Genomic DNA, 19186 nt, shown 5'->3' with positions numbered 1-19186 from the left:
GTTCCAGCAAGCAACAGCACTGTGCGGCGGCAAAGCACGACTGGAGGCAACCGTGCCTGGAAGCTGCTCAGAGGAGGTAAAGTCTTAGAAGGGGCTGCAGGCAGCTCCACGCTGCCCCGCCACAGCTCCTGAGCCACAGAGCCACTGGGGAAGGAGCCCCAGAACATGTGGGTTTATTCTGAGTAATGGTGTTTTCTTTCCTCCCTCCTGGCAGAGACTATCAGTAGTTTATCATCACTTCCACCAGGTTTCATACACAACCATATCATCCATCTTCATTTTCTCCTTTACACAGCAATTCCAATAGAGCACCATTAATTTTTTTATTAAGCCGGTTCACTTTAGGGGGGTTATATATATAATGTTAGTTTAACTGTAAGAACAAAAAGAAACAGCATAACACGGGAGTATTTCTAAAAGAATAATTTTGATAACCTGCTAGCATATGAAACACCATCCCAAATGGAAAGATAATATCCCTGTTAATCAAAATACTATTTAAAAACTCAATTAACAAAACATTATGCTCTATAATTAATCTTCATTGCATTTCAATGATTCTCCCCCCAAATGAGTTTAGTAAGTCTTTGAATTTTATTACAATGATCAATAGAGGCAATTCTATAACACAAAGTAAGTTGGTTATGGAAGATAATTAGACCCCTCCTTTTCCCCTGAAGTAATTAAGTCACATCCATCTTAAGGTCCCATTCATCCCAAGTAATATTCCTGGATCCTCCTGATATTTATCTGAACATAACATGGAACTGCTGAGCTGAACACAGCTGCAAATTGAAACAAACCAGCTGCGGTTTTTCTTTTAAAAAAAAAAAAAACCAAAAAACCCGAAATTGTCAGCAGGGGGAGAAGACTCAGAACGGCTGCCCTGAAATAAGGACAAAACCTGGTGCACCGGCATCGCACTCTGCCAGACAGATTTGGACCTGTTCCTGCTCCCCCGTGACATCCATGTCACACCAAAAGGAGTCTCCATATTTTTGTTAGCATACGTTTTTCCCAAAGAAGCGCTACAGAGTGGGCCCCGCCTGGCTGCAGGGGGCCAGGGACCCGTGGTGGTGGGACAGCGGCTGCTGTGGCCGCAGCTACGTACCATTGGTGGAGAGCAGGAAATAGGCTGCGTTCTGCTGCGGGAGCCATCGTATCTTATTGATCTTCTCCTCTATCTCCAAACTCTTCAGGTAATCGAACTCCGGCTCGTGGCTCTGGAAGGTGCTGTAGACATTGTACTCTCCCCGGCGATGGGGCTGGTTTTTGCTCTGCAGGAAGGGGAGCAGAGAGGAGTTTAAGGCACAGAGAGCAGGGGAACATTTTCTGTTGACTCTTTGGTTCTCTAAGGTTTGTTAAGTGCCGGCGAGCGCCTGGTCGCGGTGACGCAGCGCAGGTCTGAAAGCCAAGGCTCGGCATCCCCGGGCATGGCAGTGCTGGTGTGCTCAGCAGGAATGGCGTGGGAACAGAGCCCACCACACCGTGCCAACCACCCCTGGTGAACGGCTGGGACCAAGGATTGGCTCCTGCCAGGCACCCACACCAGCCCCAGAGGAGCTGCAGGCAGCGCCCCACCACCTGCACAGAATAAGCAGCATTTGCCCCGCAGGGGCACAAATACAAAGCAAGGACAACGCAGCCAAGAAAAGGGCAGTGTCTCTGCAAGAACTGATGCTGCGTGCCATGGCTCAGCGCTCAGACCTGTCAGGGACCCTGGACCTGCAAATCCCACACAGTGAACCACCCGGTACCAGGCTCTGAGCGGGGCTGAAGTAATTAAATGAAAACTATCGTGGAGATGGAACTTCCCACATACAAACAAAGCGTTTGGGTCAGTAAAGCCCTGCTTGTCCCCTGGAGCACAGCACTGCTCCAAAGCAGGAGCTGAACAGAATACACCTGGTGCAATGCTAAGAAGCTTAAAGTTCACAAAAAGCAGTAGAATAATAAAATGAGAGGAAAATAAGAAATGAAATAGTGCTAGAAAGGTTGATGAAGCATCTATGCCTGTAACCTTTAACCGTTTGGTTCTCTCCAGCGTATACAGAAATAATTTCGAGCCTATAACATTGAGAAAAAATTAAAACCTTCATCAGACCATGACATTTTTCATAGCCAGGCCTGACTCATCCCTTCCACCATCGGCAAACACACCCACAGGGGAGGATGGCTCCCACCCGCTCAGACCATGCGATGCTGTGCGTGCTGTGCCAGACCAGCTATGTGGGATGGCTTTGGGAAGGGCAGGGAATCTCCCGGGTGGTGGGGTCCTGCGCAGCCCCCCGGCCATGCTGGTGCAGGCGGCCGTGCTGGAGGCTGAACGCTCACCACAGCTGCAGGAGGCTGGGCAGACCGCGACTCAGGGTTTCAACAAGGAGTTTGTTCAAATTTCCTGGGGCAAAGTGTTTCAGAAGGGAAACACAATTGTTTCATCTGGATATTTTGGCGGTGTGAGAGGTTTTTGGAGGGTGGCCAGATGGACACCTGCAGCACGCTCAAATGCACCGGTCTGATCCCAGTTACACCCGGCTGCAGGGAGCTGCAACCAGAGCAAAAGAATGCAGGAAATGCAACGTGGTTTTGGAGGGCATTTTACAAGCTGAAATCTGGTCCTGCTTATGCTAATAGTTGCTTTTCAGTTTGGAGTCTGCCAGGAGGGACCTGAGGTTAGGAGTGACACAGACAGATTAGGAAACAGCAGGAAGCTTCTCTTAAAAGGATAAAATGGGCATTTTGTATTCACTGGCACTTACCTCCTGCTCACGTTGAAATATTACAACACGGCCCCCCTTGTCCCCTGTTGCTAATAATTCTCCAGTGTGGTTGAATTCTACTGTAGAGATGATGTCAGCTGGAAAGAAGAAGACAAAGACAATTTAAGTTAACTGCAGACTGGCTTTCACAGGCATCTAGAAAGCACCGTTCCCTGTACAGCTACGTGCCTTGTCAGCACTTCGTCTCCTGTGGGATCTCCACAAATCTCTGTTTTTCTATTGTCTATAATAATAATGGCCACAGCATTTTGGAATTCTGCTGCTATGGACCTGCTCAGCCCCCCTGCTCTCCCGCCCAGGTCTGCACCCCAGCAGCCCAATTGAGGGATATTTCCATCCCCATGCTGTGCTTGTGCCCAACACAGCCTGGGGACTGCTGCTGGCAGTGGGGCATGGCACGGTACCGCACGGCACACTCCTCTCATGCCTTGGGGCGCTGCCCCACCACTTTGGGTGATGTGATCGATTCCTGGGACCCAGGGAGAGCTCAGTGCTACCTGGCACACCAGCACCTTGCCCCAGTAGCCAGACAAGGGGTTGGCTTCACTCCTGCCCAGTTCTTCTGCTTCATCGCTCCCCTCCGACGCATGGGGAGGCAGTTTGCCTTCAGCCTTGGAGGAAAGGGAGCAGACGGATGAAGACACCTCTGTATTCTTCACCTGAACTCACCAGGCAGAGCAGCCTGGGCAACCACATCAACTCTGCCCTCCCATTGTCTATCAAGGTAAATTAAAGTGCCACCTTTCAGCCCTCCGTGGCCCCAAAAGCCACCGTGCTTGCACTGCTCCCCTGCCCCACAAACCAAAGTGCTGTCACCAGGAGGTGAAAGCCCTGAGCAGGGACTGCTGCTCGGCTGCAGTAACTAGAGAATCAAGGAAACACTCATGGACCTGTAACTTGTAAACGCGTTAATCTGCAGTGTTTACCCTTGAGGCAAAGCAAGCAGGAGAGCTGCTAATGATTGGATTTATTTGGCCTATTTTTAGAAGAATGTCAGAGGTTAATTCCATGGCAATTACTGCCCAACTGGTGTTCACCCACTGCCTGGAGTGCAGCTCTCCGCCGGCACGAAGCTGGGGAAGGGGAAGAAGGAACACAGCCTCGGAGACCCAGTGCTGGGTGCAAGATTGATTTTGCAATGAATGGCACTTAGCTATGATAACAGCCGGCTCATTCCTGCCACAACGGCTGACAGCATTTGCACTTTTTCCCCTCTCCTCTCTGCAGTCCACCAGTACCAAGCATTGTGCAGCCCACGGCTGCAGCCTCCAGGGCTCTGGGCAGGGCAGACCCCCTGTGCCGGTTGCGGCTGTAAGCATCAGCTGAGCACATGGGCCACACGCACCCTCGGAGCCCTCCGAGCACTGCGATGACTCCTCCTGCTCATTAGCTCTGTTGTCATGTGCCAGCAGAGAAAGCATCAGAATCATGTAACCTGAATTCTTCCTTCCCCCTCCTATGATTTGTATCTGCCTCAGATACACACTAGAAAATTACCACCACAGTTAGAAAAGACAGAATTCGGAGAACAGCACATGCTTCCACAGCTGCTGGGAACGCTTCTGGCGGTCTGTCTTCCAGGACGCCAGACAAGCCAGCATCCACTGAACACATGCCCCATGCCGTTCCAGGGCATCCCAGAGACCCTTCCACAGCCATGGGCTCCCCCAAAACAACACCCCACCACCCTGAGATGGTGTCTCAGCTGCGTGAGGGGCTCCAGACCTGGGGCTCAGGACAGCCACCCGCAGCAGACAGCGCAGGTGGCTGCAGGCAGGTGAGTGATGAACTCTGGGCTGCTCCTATTAAAGTTCATGCATCTTCCCTGCATTGTCCCATCACTCCAGCATGAAGCACATTTGTAGTGCCCCACGCATGCATTCTGAAGCTCATCTTCACGCATATATAACCCTTGGCTGCTGTTAACAAATTTAGGGAGGCAATCTCACCGCAGACAGAGCTGGCAATGCAGAAGCAAAACCCAAGAGGCTAACGGTAACACCCCAGTCTGGCCAAGGAAGTGGAAAGGTGGGGGTGCCGGGGGCTGGACTGGCCTGCCCTGATCTGGAAAGCCTAAGGCAAAGCACCTTATTCCCTCACATGGAACCCTTCTGCCTCAGACTGCCTCTGCAGGCAGCAAAGCCTGCCAGAAAGGTTTTAACCATCTGCTATGAACATTAATAAAATGGCTGAAAAGCGATGCAGAAGGGCCAAGCTCTGCTCTGGCTTTCACCGGTGAAGAGCCAGGCTGACTGTGGCAGAGCTGGCTGCGGCATGGGGCACAGACCGTGCCTGCTAGGGATTCCTGTCTTCTGGGATCAGTTTCTGAATGGATCTTGAACTTCTTCAGATCACCTGTTCCTCCTCTCTTGGCTGGGTTTGAACTATTGGTTAAATAATGTTCCCATTTAGCAACTGAGAAAACATGTTGTGGGAGGTTGTCAGGTCTGGGGTTTTTCTGTTTTGCCTTAGGCGACGTCATCTACGCATACTTCTTGTGTCTGTTCCTGCACACTCTTTAAACGCTCTTTTAACGGACCACCCGCGTGCTGACAGGTTTGCATCAGATACCGTGATGCACAGCCCCTGACCTCTAGATCACCGTTCTGCATCCAATAGGGACCGGAGGCAGCCAGGTGCCATCCCTGGTGTGCCCCAGACTTCCCTCCGGCGCTTCCCTCCACGCGGCTCCTGAGCCCAGCCGCAACACACAGCCAGGGCACTTGGTTTTGGCAGAACGAAAAACGAGATCAACAACCTGCTCCCACAGTACAGGCACGTTTTTGATGCTGCTGTTAAACCAGCACCTACTATGAAAAACAAAACTCTCTCATACCCACCCGGTTCTTTAACCTTGGATTTGATTGACCGATGAGCCAGAATGGCAAGGACCCATGAAGCTCTTTGCATGAGGGAAACCTTCGCAAAGAGGCTGCGCTGAAGCTAGAACTTCAGAAATTAAATTAGCAAAACATCAGTGAACAAATCATCCACATGACATAGCTGTCTTCCCTACAATCACCATATTCAGCAAATGCCTCCCAAAGGGCTGGACAGGTATTCCTAAATACCAGTTAAAGGTCGGCAAGGAACCTAGGCACGGCAAATCCCACCCCGTGCTGCTGCGAGCCTGCCACACTCGCTACAGCACTTGAGGATCCTGCAGAATCAGAAACCAATTTGCAATTTCAAGGAAAGGACACTGGGTCTAACAAATACAAGAAAAAAAATTATATCCCTGAAAAGTTAAGCCAAAACCCAGCTCCCATTCTCACAGGTAACTGCATCCTCAGCTGCAGACAGATGCCACAGCCAAAACCGAACATGCTCAAGCACTAAGAAACTTTGTGTTTGTAACCAAATCTGGCTCAGCAGCTTGAGCTAAGCCCCAGTTCAAGCAGAGCTTTTCATCCCTGTAGCAGATGACCTCCACTCTGGTGAACACCACTGCGGTGTCCTCGGCCGAGCCTGGCATCAGCAGGAGTGTCACATGGAGAACGCACCGGGGATGGACTTGGAAGAGAAGCTGCAGCAGCAACTGAAGAACTACTGAGGCCATGGCCAGGCAGTGTTAATGTGCACCCCGTACCAAGCAGTATTTTTTCCTTCTAAAATTACTTAGTTGAAAATGTATCTGTTTTGTACTATTTAACCTTCTCCATCACCAGCTGCTGGTTTTAGGTCATTCACTTTTCAATGAATTAAAAATATCTTTCCGTGCTGCAGTGAGACATTTTTCAGACAGTGCTGGCTACCTAATGCACCACCTTGTCAGCAGAGCTATCATCTGGAACACCAGGGCCGGGCACCACAAGGACCCTTGCGCCACCTCAGGCCCTGTGCCTGTGGGGAAGGGGGATGCGGGTTCACTGAATGTCCTGGACCCACCATTTGCTCATGCCTACCATCGGGGTTTCAGACCAGAATAATAACAGAGCCTGACTAACGCACTTTCATACCTTAAAAAAAACCCTAAGAATTAAAAAAACCCTCTCGTGAGCCCACTTCGGCCCAACTTCAATACCAACTTCAATACAACTCAGTGGTACTCAGCCCAACCCAAACCCCACCATGGCTGACAAGAGCATCACCCCCAGCCACCCTCGTCTGAGCGCTGGCTCTTCCCTGCGACGTCTCTGGCTAGTAACAACCGTCTGTCATCGCACATTGCACGGGAAAACATCCCCGAGGGGTGAAATGGAGGAGTCTTGAGGAGGTTATGAGTCAGGAGCACAGCACAGCACCAGATCCTTTTCAAAGATGTCCCTCGACAAACTTGGGCCCCTCCAGCACCAGCTGGTCGGTCATGGGCTGCTGCCTGCTCATCCCCCACCACTGCACTTGAGAGACACGACAGGGCGATTATTAATTAAAATTCATATATATTCACATTGAAATGATCAATAATTTATGCCCATTTCTCCTAAGGTTCCTACAGCAGTTTTGTGACAACAGAAAAGAAAAAAGCTTCTCTCTTTTTTTTGCCTTTTCATTTCCTTCATCACCTCCTACACACTCAGTGCCCCGAATGCGGGAATTTAAAGAAAACAGTTTCCATGGAGACCCTCCCCTCTGCCAGCACCCGCCTGTCCTCCCTTCCCTCAGTATCAGTGCTCCTTCACGCTTTCATGCTAAAAATATCGAAGACGGGATTTGATTTCCGCTGTAGCGATACAGTTTTATCAGAAAAATAGGAAATTTATAATACACACCCTCCCCTCCCCCTCTCCCAGTGGGGGGGGGGAAGGCGTGCTCTCCACGAGGAATGGGAAAACAAACCCGTTATTAAAAAGAAAGAAGACACAACCAGGGGAGCTGCAGTCAGTGCTAAGACCTGCATACCTGGAGCAGCCTGACCCGCTGCCACCCCTCTCCTCTTGCCCATCAGTGCAGAGGCCTGGATACCCCATTCCTGCTCCCAGTGCATCCCAGGTACCTCGTATCCCCTCTTGGCACATCCCAGGCACCTCATCCCCCCTCCTGGAGCATCCCAGACACCTTGTCCCCAACTCCCGGTGCATGCCAGGCAGCTTATCCCCACTGCTGGTGCATCCCAGGCACATTGACCCCGCTCCTGGAGTATCCCAGGCACCTCACCCATGCTCCCAGCACAACCTGCCTGCCCCACCATTCAGCAGAAGGGCCCTGACACCATCTGTCCCAGTGAGGAGGCCATGGGGACACCCCACATGTCCCACCACATGTGCCAGGAGTGCCTGCCCCCATTCACACAGGATGACACCCACGTCCAGCCTGTGAGGTCCAGGGTGCAGCAGGACAGCCATTAGCCTGGTGGCAGGAGCATGGCTGGGCTCAAAGCCGCAGGGCAGCGGGGTGCCCACTGCACACCGCTGGATCACATTGCCAGCTGATCCAACAGGCTGGAAGGACAGAGAAGTGCTCTGCAATGCCTTCACAGTGCAGCAAGCCAGAAAGAGGTTCAAAGTAGGGAAAGCCAGGGAAAAATCTGTCTGCAGGCAAGAATATCCGTTCCAGCTGAGGTATGTGTGTTACAGCAACCAGTAACACCCAGAGCTTAAAAATGCAGTTTTTAATTAGCTTTTCAGAAATGTACTTGCACTGTCCTCCCAGTGACTACATAAGGTGTTGGGTGAGGTGGCTGGGCAGGCTGGTGGGTACCAGCTATAAGTGCTGCCCGGCACAGCCCCTCCATGCGCTGCTGGTGGGACCCAGCTGCTGCCCAGAGCGGTGCTACTGGTGCTGGAGGGGTGTCAGCAGGGGCTCATGTCATGGGCTGGCGGCACGTCGCTGGCACCGGCCTCATGCTAACTGCCAGAAGGTGTGCTGGAGCGCTGTCAGCTTAAAGCAGAGGATGCGTGAGTCACTGCGTGACAGCATCTTCCCCGGTTGCCTCTACTCCCATGCCTTCTGCACCCTCGAGAGCCACGCAGCCTTACCGCGCACCATCTCCTCCTCTGCAGGGCAGGACCATGGCATCCGCACAAAGATTCCTGCAAAGCTTTGCTCTCTGCGAGCCCCAGAGAAAACCCTTCAGAGGCAGGGAGAGGATTACTGTAAGCACCATTATGATAAATTGTCTACAGTGGGAGGATCGCAAACAGCAAACTTAGTGTCTGAGGTCCACAAATGAGTCAGTCATACAGCTGCAAAATTAGCAGCTTCCAACCCAACAAGGTGCAGAGCTGACGTCTCCATGCTGCTATGCATGGTTTCACCCTGGGGCTCGTCTATTCCCATAAATATCTCACACAGCCTGCTCGTTCGCCCTGGGCGCCGGTATCAGAGACCTGGGGTGTTCTCCAACTCCTGGTGCTCAGTCACCATTGCTCAGACCCTCATGCATAAAATGACCTTAGATTTTTCACTGCCCCCAAAAAAGTGACAAGTAGGTGTCCTTGCTGCTACTGTGTAGGACAGACACCACGCTGGTGGAGCCCTGCTGAAGTCAAGAGGATATTTCTATTTACAGTCACAGAAAGTCTATGGGAAGGGCATTATATAGCAGTAATTGGGAAAGAGGCAAAATTTCCCCTGATTTTTAGGATTGTTCCCAGCTCACTGGCGTGCTCCTGCTGGCTCAGCCCTGCCAGCCCGGGCCAGGTGCCGTGGGCCCCAGGAAGGCTGTGGAGGGGACTCGTGACCGTGGCTTGGCTCTGGGTGGCCCATTCTTTTTATTATTTGTATAAATCACTTGGCGGATGGCACCACACACAAAGCCTCCAACTCTGCAGATGATAATAAATTGGGAAGCACCATAAATAACAGCAAACCAGGCTGCCAAATGAAGAAGGATTTAGATCATTCAAATCCCAGGCTATGAATTGTCAAATCCAGTTTAATGCTGATAAGTGTGGGATAATAACTCACCACAACTGCATCCCTCCTCCCCCCCACGTCAGTCCCTCAAACAGGCTGAAGGCACATGGGGATTTGCCGAGTGGACAGGGATGCTGCCTCCGAGCAGGAACATAACTGAGCTGTGGCACGGCGACCCTCCCAGCCCACTGCTCAGCTATGATGGAGAAAGCAAATGGGATGCTGACAGGTCCTGTGAACTGGAGAACATAATTTACATCTGAAACCATTCAGGTGGATGAAGAAAGCACAAGGAGGTCATGAAAAATTAAAGGGCTTAGGGAGGGAAGTGAAGGACATAGCCATGTCTGGTAAGGGGAGAGCCAGATCACGAACCCACCCATGGATCCTCTGTGGGGGTCTCGGTGTAGGAGAAGCACCGTCTCAGCATCCCACCATGCCACGGCAGGAGGTGGACCCCAAGCTCAAGGGGGTTTTGAGGAGAACGCAAACCTTCACATTTCCACTGAATAATGAGCACAATGCTCAGCCTCCCAAGGAGGACTCCTGGCTCTGAACCTCAGTGACAGCCTGCAGGTCTTATCTTGCTCAGGAAATTGTGAGGCTTTTTGCATTTTGCTGTTTAAAAGAGATCCTTTGGTTTCCCTTTCTGTCTGCCTCTCTTAACAAAAGAGGAAAAAAAGAGAGATAGCAGTGGGGGCGTGTTTAATAACTCTGAAATGCACACACCGTCAGCAAGGAGGAATTCTCTCTGCATGTCAGAGCTTTAAATGCAGACTTGTGGAGTTTTGATGAAGAGTTATGGAAATACCAATGTGCGGTCCTGAACACTGCAAGGCATTGCATGACCTGCTCTCACTTTGGCAAGTTCAGATTTGATTTACAAAAGAAAAAAAACCCACACCCCAAATGCAACCCAACCAACCAACTCCAGTCCCAAATGCAAACAGGCCAACTGCGCCGACAAACGGAGAGTGGGGACCTCTGCACCGAGCTGTCCTGGCCGCTTCAGGGACTCAGAAGCTTTACAAGTTTGCCTCTTGAGTGGACAGTCAGGGCACCCTGGAAACACATCCCATGCCATGAAGCACCCCAGCAGCTCCCAGCATGGCAGCGGCAGTGCCGGCTGCAGGAGGAGTAGGACCCAGCCCTGTGCCCCCCAGCACAGGCGGCAGCCTGTGGCAGAGTCAGACGTCCCGACCCCCACCCCAGCAGGCAGAGCAAAAAGCTCATCCAAAGACCTGAACGCAACTTTCTTCCCTGACTGCCAAAAAAAGTGTTGGTGAGGAACCAAAATGAGGAGGACTTCAGGGCCCCTCAGCTACAAAAAAGGCTACAGAGGAAAGCCTGGGCAAGGCTATGGGGCTGGAAGGGGACAGGGAAGTGCCATCCCAGTCCCACCAGAATGGGACAGTTGCAGTTCACAGTGTGATGCAGGGCTGAGCCCAGGCCACCCATCCTCCCGCAGACTGTGTGGTCCAGGGCGAGGGCAAGCAGGGCAGGAGGGGAAGAGGACAGCAGAGGTTAAACTGGATCTAATGGCATGCAAAATCACATGTGATTGATCTGCATTGATTTTTCCCTGCTGAGATGAATGATAACCTGGCAAACCGAAATCAATTCCACTGCATTAAGCCCAGTAAGAATCTGGTATCATCAGCAAAACGCCCTGAAACACCTCTGCTCACCAACACCACGAAGCATGGCGCGGCACGGCACCTGCGCCTGCCCGACCCCTCCATCCCAGCTGGGCCAGGGCTGCAGCGAAGGAGGGAAAACAGGCTTTGTGGAAAAACACCACTCCCGAGCAACTCCAAGCCCTGGCAAAGCTCAGGCCTCTTCCTCTGCCCCATCATGAGTCCTGCAAGGGATTGGGCTGGGGTCACAGCTCGAAGTTGGACCACCCAGCAGCTTTCGGGAGGGCTGGACATGCTGCTGAATCCTGCTGTCTGGGTACAGCTTCTCATTGCGATGATGCGATGCTGCAGAGCTAGCAGCAGCTGCTACTCTTCCCCAAAATGGAATAACTCTCCTAGATTTAAGTGCTAAAAATACTGGCACATTCAAAATTTCTTTGCCCTTGTTACAGCAAAGAATAATTTAGTGCTACCGACCTAGACTAAAGAAACTTCCATCTGGTAGCTCCCCCAGCGCATCTCTGCAGCATCCCCCGCTGCAGTGCCTGTTTCAGAGTGCCTACATGGAAGAACGTGAATTTACATCTCTCCCACCATCCTCGCAAGGTTTAATTCACTGGAACTGCTGGCAATGAGAGTTCAGGAGGAAATAATGCCATGGAAGTGTTTAGCATGAAGGCACACGGAGAGCAGTGGCTCTCACAGTCCCAGGTGCCCAGGTGTGCAGGGCAGCCGCCTGTCCTTGTCACATGGACGCAATCAGCAGAAACCATGCAGCTTCAAAATGCGACGGGTTAGTTCATCAAAAGAGGCAGAATAATAAAATAGAAAAGAAATCCAGCAACAGCTTTCATACAGAACCATGACTTAACACGGCACCTGACAGATACACTTCTTTTTCACCCCAACACATCTTGACTTCAGAGGGTCCCACCACAGCCGATCACAACAGGCAGAGGTGGCGAACCAAAGGGCAGGAGCCCCCATCTCAAGGGAGCTCCAGGACCTCTCCCAGTGTGGAGCAGAAACATGCTCGCTCTCCTCCTTCCTATGGAAGGGAGACCTGGGAGCTGTCATGCTCCAGTCCCTGCTGCTCGGCCACGCAGGTGGCCACTGCTCTGCATTCAGAGTGACAAACTGCACCCTGTGGCAATAGATGGCTCTCCCCACACGGCGGGGCTCAGCTGCACCTTGCCTCCCCAGCCATGCGGGCACGAGCAAGGAGCACAGCAGAGAGGGAAGCAAGGAGGTGAAAGGGAGAAGTGCAGGGGGACCACTCTGTATGACAGCTGGGCCAAACCACCGACCCCAACCAGGATACTGATGTGCCACAGGGGTGGGTGGGGAAGCCCTCCTGCACTCTGTGCTTGACACCCAGATCCCAACAAGCCCAGGGAAAACCTGTCCGACGGGGAAGAACCTGGCCCTCCAGCCACCAAGGCTGCACCGGAGCGAACCACAGGCATCGCCCTGCAGCAGCCCCATGCCATGTCCCGCATGGTGCGCAGCAGTCACTGCTCTCAGGGCAGAAAAGCTCGTTTCAGAAAATGCTGGTGTGTTTTGGTGGTAGCTCTGGGTGAGAAGCAGAAGAGGCAGAGGCCAAGGACAGAAAGCAGCAAGGGGAAGGCTGGCGTGCATATGCAGTGAATCCGCCTGGGCTGTTGTGTTCCCCTTCTTTTGGCCAGAGGTGAATCCCTTCACTAACCAGAGACGCTTGCTGCGAGGGTCATCAGAGCAGGGGGCAAAGCCATGGGGCCAGTTCCAGCCAGGCTACCCCAGCTTCCCCGGCCCCAGCAGCACCCGCAGGTGCCTCTGCCTGCGCCATGAACCCTCGCCGGCCATGGACTTGCACATGCAACACAAAACTCCTCTTCTGGCATTAAGAAGCACAGCTTGTTAGCTCTTGGATTAATGACAATTTTTAATTGGTCAGGCTATGAAAACCTTATAGAGCTGTTATACATTACACCTGTGAAGGTGGAACAGCATGTTAACCAAGACAATTAGCGTGGGACCCAGAGAATCTCTCTACCCGTGCAAATAATCCTCCTCACTCTGACAGGAAAATTAGCAGCTGCTTTACAGTGTCCCCGAGCACCGAGACCTGGCTCAGCCCTCTACCAGGCAGGTGGGTGCTCCCCGGCCAGGATGGCACAGCCTCTGCTGCAGGGACCGGCTCTCATCCCCGAGAGGACCCCCCCAGCCCTGGCCGAACAGCATGACTGGCTGTGCCCCATGCAAGTGCCCGCAGCCCCTCCTGGTGCCTGGAAACAGCGAGAGCCCTTCCTGGTACCTGTCCACCTGGCACCAGGCTGGCACCTTCCTCCTCCGCAATATGAACTTAGATACACACGTCAGTAGGGGAGGGGGCTGCGCTGCCAACTGCCCGCTCTTGGAAGGCAAAGGTGCGCATGGCTCTGTGCACAATGGAGAAGATTTAAAGATGCCGCCTTCACAGTCCTGGCTGTGGTGGGACAGACAGACTTTGAGCACACTTAAGATAATGATAAAACCTGCTCTACACAGCACGGTAATTTCAAAGCAAACAAAACCTATCGTGAATCGTGCCATTACTAAAATCCACCATTTCCTGTATTAGTGCTCTTCTCTTTCTACTGTTCTTTCCTGCATTATTCTTTCCTGCCTAAGTACAGCCTTCCGCTACATGCCGACATTTCTACGGTTACAGGGGATCCTAGGGCCCGTGCTGGGAAGCGATACAGTCTGACAGTGGTTTGTCACCCGTGCCCGCTCCCTGGTGCCTGCACCTCCCCGCAGACTGTGCCTGTCCCTGCCAGCGCCTGCGCCCCAGCTGGACACTGCACCGACAGTGCTGCTCAGCACACTCATGCTGCCAGAAGCATCCCCAGGCAACTCATCCAACTGTACCCTGTGCCTTGGCTCACTGCAGAATTTATGTTGCCATCCTTTTACCAAGAGACTGAGAGGCACACTAGACAGAAAACCTCCTCAGTATGGTTGATCTGGGCTTAGGAATAGTAATAGAAAACCCCAAGTCTGCCTGCAAAAATATGCTCTTAAAATAAATTAGACCTTGTAAAAAGCACCCGAGCATCGATCAAGTGCTCCACTTCACTGTTCCACACAAACACCTTTAAAAACTCAGGATTTATACAAACCTCGGGCTCTCTACCCGGTCTGCCACGAGATTGGGCACTTCCCATTCATGGGAAAGCAGCCGCGTTTCCAAACACCTTACAAAAGCCTGTAGTTTCCAGCGGCATCACCAGTTGCTGAAACCTGAACAGCTGCCCCAGGAAACACAGATTCATGGATATTAACAATACCTAGCTCTTTGTATTTAAAAGATCTTTATCTTCAGCAGGAATACAAAGATTGCTTTTCCGGCAAGATCAGCATCATGGTGACTGCTACTACAGCAACCGGCTCTGACCCTCAGTACACACATGTATTCTCAAGATGTTGCTTTGAAAACCCAGGAAGCTCTAATACATGTATACCACTGTTAAATTATTATTACAGCAAAAGGGTTGGTGTACAGACACCAGGATGGATGTTTTGCCAAAGCGCTCAGTGTGCCACACATTCTGTCTTTCTGGTCATCTTGCTGAAGCCATCTGTTAGCTTACCAGCAAAACCTATCGATTTTTAAAAAATTGTAATTAGAAGCACCCAAATGTCAGCTAAGCAAGTAAAATTTGGAAGCAGCCAGCTCTCCTCTCATCTACAGCAGCTGTTTTCAGCTTACGACCAAAATTTATTATCATCTTGCACTGATGTCACACTCTGTCTCATTATTCCAGCTTGGTGCCCCTGGAACAAGCACCTCGGCTGAACACGGGCGGTCCAGCACACCATGACCACTGCAGAGATCTCCTCTTGCCCCTGGAATTTCCAACAGGCCCCTGATACTGAGCATTTACTAACGAGCCTGCTTACAGAGACTTACTTGGTGAAGGATCACAAAATACTTTACAAACGTGGAGACGCATGGTAACAATTTTACCAGTGGGCAAACCTGGGCATGGGATGGCTAAATGAGCTGCCTGACTCCCCTAAGCCATACCCACCACCTGGGCTACTCAGCTCACAGTTTCCCCCAGTGGAGTTTTCTTCTGTCTCCTCCTTCCCCATTTTCTGACATCTCAGTGAAGCCAAGAGCTGCAGCCAGGCACGGGGCAGTCGGCGTGAGGCTGCTCACAGGGTCCCCCCTCACCAGCCCAGGACTCTGCCTGCCTGCAGCTACCCTCGAAGTCTGTCAGCACGGGGTTCCCCTTGCCACAGGGTCTGAAGCCCACCTGGCCAGCCAGCTCTGTAGTTCTTCAGGCTCTACAGAAAGTTTCTGTAGCAGCTGCCCCAGGCAGCGCAGTGCTGGAGGCACCACAGCCCTTGCATGTGTGCACAGGCACGCTTCCCATCTTGAGACCCCCAGGTGAGACACAGACAGGATGGACATCACAACTGTTCACTCTCAGCTCCTCTGAAGCTCCTGAGATCAGACTCTCACCAAAATACCACGGCTGGCCAGACACACAAGCTTGCCTTTCAGCAGTGCTTCAACTACACACTGGAGATGGCAGCCCTTGCAGCCCACATGGAGTACAGCCCCGGGATACTCCCTCTCCAAAGCTGAAAAGCTGTCATGTGGCTGACACGGCTTAGAAGAGGCTTTATAAAGCTAACAGAGCAAGGAACAAAATGGGAAAAGGACAGTCTATTGTAAGGGGGTACCTTGTGTAAACAGGGTGCACCCCTTGCAGAGTTTTCATAAAGACACCTGAAAACAAGAGCATCTCCTGGGCTGCCTGTGTGTGGGGCAGCAGAGGCACTAGTGGGGAGGGAGAAACACCAGTGGGCCAGCAGTGAGACACGGGTGGGCCTGGCACACCCCGGGGAACGGGAGAAGGCAAACAGGGAATGCAGGCAATGGAAGGTAAACATCTTCCGCACGGAGCAGCCATAATTTACCTTTAACAAAAGCACACGTGGAAGCCACAGCCTTCAGAGTGCGGTGGTATTTGAAAGAATGTGATTAATATCCCAATTCTATATTTAGGGGAAAGCAAACACACCAAAGCTATGTACCGACAGTCCCTGGCATTTGTTGCATAGATTTGAATTTAATCAGCTAAAGATGGCTTAATCCAGCATCTGGGGCCATATTAAGTAGGAAGCATCACAAAAGGATTCCTTTCGTGTTGGGCTGAAGCAGCTGCAGCCCAGTGGTGCTGAGTGATGCTCCCCGAAGCACAGTGCTGTACCTACTCTGCCTGAGCCACCCCATGTCCCAGCAAACGCGGCATTTCAAATTGACACCGGCCACCACAATTCCCCACCAAGAGCATTTCCCCTGCGTCCATCCCAGTCAAGTCCCATCACCTGTAGGTCCTTGCACTCGTCCCCCAGCCCATGGCCCCCACCACCGCCCTCCCCAGTGCCTTCAGAGGCTGGTGCTGCCTAGGGTCCTCCCTCGGGACACATGCCCTGTTCCTGCAGAAGCTGCACCCTGGCGGGCGGCCGTTGGGCTCTGCCACCACACAGGGCTCAGTGACGACACCCTCACTGCTCCTCGACCGGGGGAACCAACCTCTCACCAAGCAGTGCAAAACCTCACGTTAACCCAGAGAAGTCTGACAAAGCCCCTGCATGGGGCCAGTCCACGACACACATTTTGGTCTGCTCGGTTTAAAACTCATCATGAACTAGATTTTCTGCCTACTTTAACATTTCTTTCAAAGGAAGCTGTATGTCTGTGCCACCACGTTCAATCTGCCCCTGGAAGAGCTTGTCTCAAGACATTTTCCATGCAGTATTTTAATTAAACTTTCTTTCTTTCAATTTAGTGTCAGGTTCATTAAGTGATGTTCTGAGCCACTGAAATGAATTGCTTAAAAGTAATTTGTGCAGCAGCTGAAGGAGCAGATTATAGCTATAAACAATCCCATCTTTTGAACTTTGCTTTTTTTGCTGGTACCAGTTTGCAGTGTGTGTATGCACATTTCTGTACCTAGCAGCATTCAGCATCATCTGAGGTAATGGTTTGGAAAATGTACCAGGCACCAGCCCCTGCAGTCTGCCCAATTTGAAGGCGAAGCAGGTGGCAGCTGTCCGAAAGGGGCCCCCGCTGCCGCACTGCCCACCGCCCAGCACCGACAGCGATCCTGAAGCCACCTGCCTGGGGAGCAGAATGCTCCATGCCGCTTTCACCCTGGAGATGGCCTGGGATCTGTCCGCGAGAGAAAGTGTTCTGTCTCTTGCTGGTAAATATCGGAGAGTAAAAAATACTTAGTTTATAAATTGAAAGTGTAAATAACAAATATTTCTTTTTGAAACTGACCAGGAATTTCACATGCACACCTGGCTGGACTGCTCTTCTCCCACTTGGCTAAGGATCTAATACACAGCTGGAATGCCTCCTCCTGCCTGCCCAGCAGAGAACTAACCTTGCTTACTTCCCTGAGTGATAAATCACTGCTTGATCTGTATCTGAAACTGAGAGGTCATGGTCATGCTATTTTTAGGATCTGCTAGGCTATGATAACAAGAATTAATCTTTAACATGGGAGAACTACTATCTTTAAGTTTAAAGATGCCCACAGTCGAATCCTAGCCAGGCTGCTAATCATTACCATCATCTGCAAGAACCCATGCAGCAGAACACTGAAGGACCCTTCCATCAGACAAGACAAGAGGTACCGGCCGGTCACCCTCCAGCAAAGCCTTTTCATCAGCACCCACCAGCTTGCCAATTGTTACTGTGAGTGTGCAGACGGCCAGGATTGTGGGGAGTTGAGCAGTCCCGCTGCTCAGGAGCAGCCCGGGGAGCTGAGGAGGTTCCCCTGCTCTCCTGCTGATGCGCATCACAAGAACTTTCCTCCGGGCCACGATCGGGGCAGGCACAGTGCAAGCTGGAACCTGAGCTGCCACCGCCCAGGGTGCTGAGCCCCTGCCCCTGCGGCACCCAGCCGACCCAAGCACCACATGCGTTTGAGGACACCCCAACACAAATGTGCTCATGCCCATTCTGCCGGTGACCGGGTCGGACCAACTCCTGGCTGCCAGGCAGCTTGCCCGCCCGGCACCCCAGCCCACCGCAGTGTGTCATGCATGCCAGCAAACCCAGCTACAGTCCCCTTGCTTTTAATTTCTAATTAACCATTCTACCATGGATTTTGTCCTCTTGGAAGGAAAATTTATTTGGATTTATTTTAATCTATCTTTAGTGGAAACAGGCAGACAAACCTTGCTTGCTATCAGGGAATAAACTCTGGGATGTAATATGCTTCCAAATAGAAGCACAGACATTCATTAGATCAAATGAAAAACCTCTCCCAGTCAGACAGGATTTAATTAAGTTGATTCTGACAGGGAATTAGAGGTCTTTGCTGGAAGCTCTGTTTCTGGTGTCGGTGCTGTATCACTGAAGCTAAACATAGAGCTTCCCGAGGCGGTATTAGTACAAAATATTTTGGACAAAACTGTTAGACTGAGATAATCTTGACATTGTTCATCCACCACAGTGCAGGAACCAGAGTTGGAGCTGAACCTGGTCCCTTCTAGTGAGGTCATGGCAGAATTAATTAGAGTGCATGGAAAACCAACTTGTTTATTTTAAAACTAGCAACAAATGCAGAGACAAATACAGAAAATGATTCTGCAACAAGACAGGGCCGAACAGTAGCAGAAAGTTATCGCCCCCCTGGACGTGGCAACTGCTATTTCAGAAGATCCACGTGCAACCAAACAGCAACACCGACGTGCTTTTAGTAAACATCCCATCCCCAGGTCCACCCATTTTCTACCAAACCATGAGTAATTCTGCTTAAAGAGACTGCCTGCCCGGTCCTGCCACTGGGGTCAGTCTCGGCCCCTGCACCGGGTGTACAGCAGCTCCCCAAGGGGCCATGAGGCACTGGGCTGGGGGCATGGCCGCCACTGGGAAGCACTGGACCCGGCAGCCCCAGCCAAGGATGGCTGAAGCCGGTACAG

The 19186-nt window shown here is 51.7% G+C and overlaps 1 protein-coding gene across 3 annotated transcripts in view; it reads right to left on the bottom strand.

The window, feature by feature from the left end:
• Positions 1 to 19186, bottom strand: part of PPP2R2B (protein phosphatase 2 regulatory subunit Bbeta) — a 100764-nt gene that overhangs the window by 23065 nt on the left and 58513 nt on the right. For all 3 annotated transcript variants that reach the window (XM_005440689.3, XM_055719305.1, XM_055719306.1), the window contains 2 exons: positions 2760 to 2857; positions 1112 to 1277 (listed from right to left, as the gene is read on the bottom strand). In XM_005440689.3, the coding sequence (XP_005440746.1) occupies positions 1112 to 1277; positions 2760 to 2857 (264 nt within the window). The remainder of the gene's footprint in view (positions 1 to 1111; positions 1278 to 2759; positions 2858 to 19186) is intronic.

Source organism: Falco cherrug, chromosome 8 (genome assembly GCF_023634085.1).
Source record: "Falco cherrug isolate bFalChe1 chromosome 8, bFalChe1.pri, whole genome shotgun sequence".
Classification (NCBI taxonomy): domain Eukaryota; kingdom Metazoa; phylum Chordata; class Aves; order Falconiformes; family Falconidae; genus Falco; species Falco cherrug.
This window is presented reverse-complemented; position numbering and strand designations above follow the sequence as displayed.